Below are 2,703 nucleotides of genomic sequence, written 5' to 3' on the forward strand. Positions count from 1 at the left end.
CAGGCACTCACATGGCTTCCTTCCCTAGTTTTGGACACATGCTCTACTTTCGGGGGATTTGCATGACCCTAGGCAAAAACAAGGGCTAGACGTGGAAGGCACCATGAAAACGCGTTCTGAACAAGCACACATTTCTCTTAAACATCGGCTGATAAATGTAAGAGGGATAGGTAAGACAGCAAGCCTCCGTGAAGCTTCAACATTGTATCAGCATCCGATTGCTGCCAATTTAGTGGCTTCGAACAATGCGCATTTGTTGTTAAAAACAGACACAAGAATCGCTGGACTGAAATCAAGTTGCCAAGGTACTGGCAAGGCTGATTCCTTTGTGGAGGCTCTAGGGGAGTTCTGTTTCCTTGACTTTTCCAGCTTCCAGTGGCTGCCCACATTCCTCGGCTCACGCCGCCTCCCGTCTCCCTCCATCTTCGAAGCTAGCAGAGTGGCAGCTTGCTTCTTCCATATTCCTGTCTCCCACTGACTCTCCTCCTCTGCCTTCCTCTTCCACTTTTTAAGGTCTTCTTTTCAAGGACCCCTGTTATTGCACTGGTCCCACCCACACAACCCAGAATAATCTTTCAGGCTAACTGATCAGCAATCTTATCCATAACCTTAATTCCCTTTGCCATGTAAGGTAACACATTCACAGCTTCCAAGGATTAGGACATGGACTTCTTTGAGGTGCCATTATTCTGCTTATTATAGGTATTAAAAAGCAAAAGCCTATCTTTTAGGAAAATGGTCAATGGAGAGATTTTCTGCTGGGTATGCCTATAGATAGTTTGTTTTTAAAAACTCAGATGCTTTTCTTAAGTAAAAATGGCTTCTGAATTTCAGTTTATGTTATGAAACCATTGCATGACTGGGAATGTGTATTAAGTAGCAAAGACTAGAACTTTGAAGCTATTATTCATTCTTTCTGTGATATGTACCTAAGTTAGTTTGCTAGAGCTGCCATAACAAAGTATACACACTGGGTGTTTTATACAACAGCCATTTATTCTCTCACAACTCTGGAAAGTGAAAGAAATTAAGGTTTTGGTAGGACTGATTTCTTCTGGCTTGTAAATGGCCACCTTCTCTCTGTGTCTTCACATGGTTTTTCTTGTGTGTGTGTCTGCATCCTAATCCCCACTTGTTATAAGGACACCAGTCATATTAAATTAGGGCCCACTGCAATGACCTCATTTAACCTTAATTACCTCTTTGAAGACCCTATCACCAAATATAGTTACATTCTGAAGTATTCAACATATAAACTGGGGGGGGGAACAATTCATAACAATATCTAACACATTTAATGACTAACTTATAAAAGATTCTACATTAATAGAGAACCATTAGTAAAAACAAAAGAGGGGAGAATGGAATACAACTTGTACACATGTGCTCATTGACAATTACTCTCAGGTAGAATGCTTTTCTACAAAAATGGTGATTTATTTTGCTTTAACATACAATGGTAAATATATTGGGGATCATCAAGTTTTCAAAAAAAATTTGCTGGGTTTACTTTACATATGACAATACTAATACAAGCTCATAAATTCTTCCATTTCAATGAAGGAAAGGGATCCAATTGACACCTGCTAACAGTTTGGCTAAGAATGGACATTAAAATCAGACAATACACTGAAAATATAAAGTACTCTTCTCCAAATGTGTATAAAAATTTTGAGACAAAATCACTGCCTGCTCCACAGGACAGACAATTTGAATTTTAAAAATGCTCCAGACCAGGAATAGTATAACCCTGTGTAACAATACCTATAACACAGTTTAACAATATTCCATCAATGACTTTTGCACTTGAGATTTATTTTTAAATCAGAAAAAAAAAAGAAAAACAGTAGCCAAGGAACCACACAACCAAAAAATGAAAATTATATAAAATATTTCCACCACTATTTAAATGCCAAATTTAATCAAGCAATAGTAAAAAACAAAACGACATAATAATACAACCTTCTGTTTAAAATAACAGCACTGTTCTGCCTCTTTTCCACTGAATTTTACATATGAACAGACTATATATACTGTTTTTTCAGAGAAATGTCCATTTGGTCTGTCACACCAGTCAGGCTCATTCTAGATCATCCTCTCTCTGTCTTTGGAGGATGTGCAACCCCATGCTGTTTTCGTATTTTCAACGTTCTGGGTTAGGTGCAATGTCTCAAGTATAATACATTTCTCCCTTTTCCTTTACACAGTGCAGAGTATATGGGCTTAGGTTATGTAGATTCTCTTTTACTCCAGGTCACTGTCTTTTTCTAAATTCAAGGTGGTATTCAATGGAGTGCAGTAGTTCGGCTTGTCAGACGGTAAGTAGCCTGGCAGACACACACACTTGTAGGAACCTTCGGTGTTGATGCACTTGGCGTTCTTGCAGAGAGACATCCGGTTGTTCAACTCATTGCATTCATTTACATCTGTAAGAAGCCAAACCGTGCAGGTAAATGATCTTGAACATCACTGTGAGGAAACACAACCTACACTTACCTTAGGCACAAGGACATCCAGCCTCAAGCTGCTGCCCCCAGTGAGCTTTCCCACTATCGTGTGTCAAATACATGCAAGACAAAGGCGACTTATTTTTTATTTATTTATTTTTTTGTCTTTTTTACTGACCGTAACGGGATCTCAACCCTCGGTGTCGCGCCTGTACTGGGGACCGGCAACAGGATCGCAACCCTCAGTGTTGCGCCT

At 39.3% G+C, this 2,703-nt stretch overlaps 1 protein-coding gene across 1 annotated transcript in view; it reads right to left on the reverse strand.

Moving 5' to 3' along the window:
* Positions 1-1,408: 1,408 nt before the first annotated feature.
* Positions 1,409-2,703, reverse strand: part of LTBP1 (latent transforming growth factor beta binding protein 1) — a gene marked incomplete at its 5' end in the record, with an annotated part of 173,896 nt that continues 172,601 nt past the window's right edge. The window contains one exon of the mRNA XM_008581059.1: positions 1,409-2,426. Within this exon, the coding sequence (XP_008579281.1) occupies positions 2,245-2,426 (182 nt within the window). The remainder of the gene's footprint in view (positions 2,427-2,703) is intronic.

Source organism: Galeopterus variegatus, unplaced genomic scaffold (genome assembly GCF_000696425.1).
Source record: "Galeopterus variegatus unplaced genomic scaffold, G_variegatus-3.0.2 Scaffold2244, whole genome shotgun sequence".
Lineage (NCBI taxonomy): Eukaryota > Metazoa > Chordata > Mammalia > Dermoptera > Cynocephalidae > Galeopterus > Galeopterus variegatus.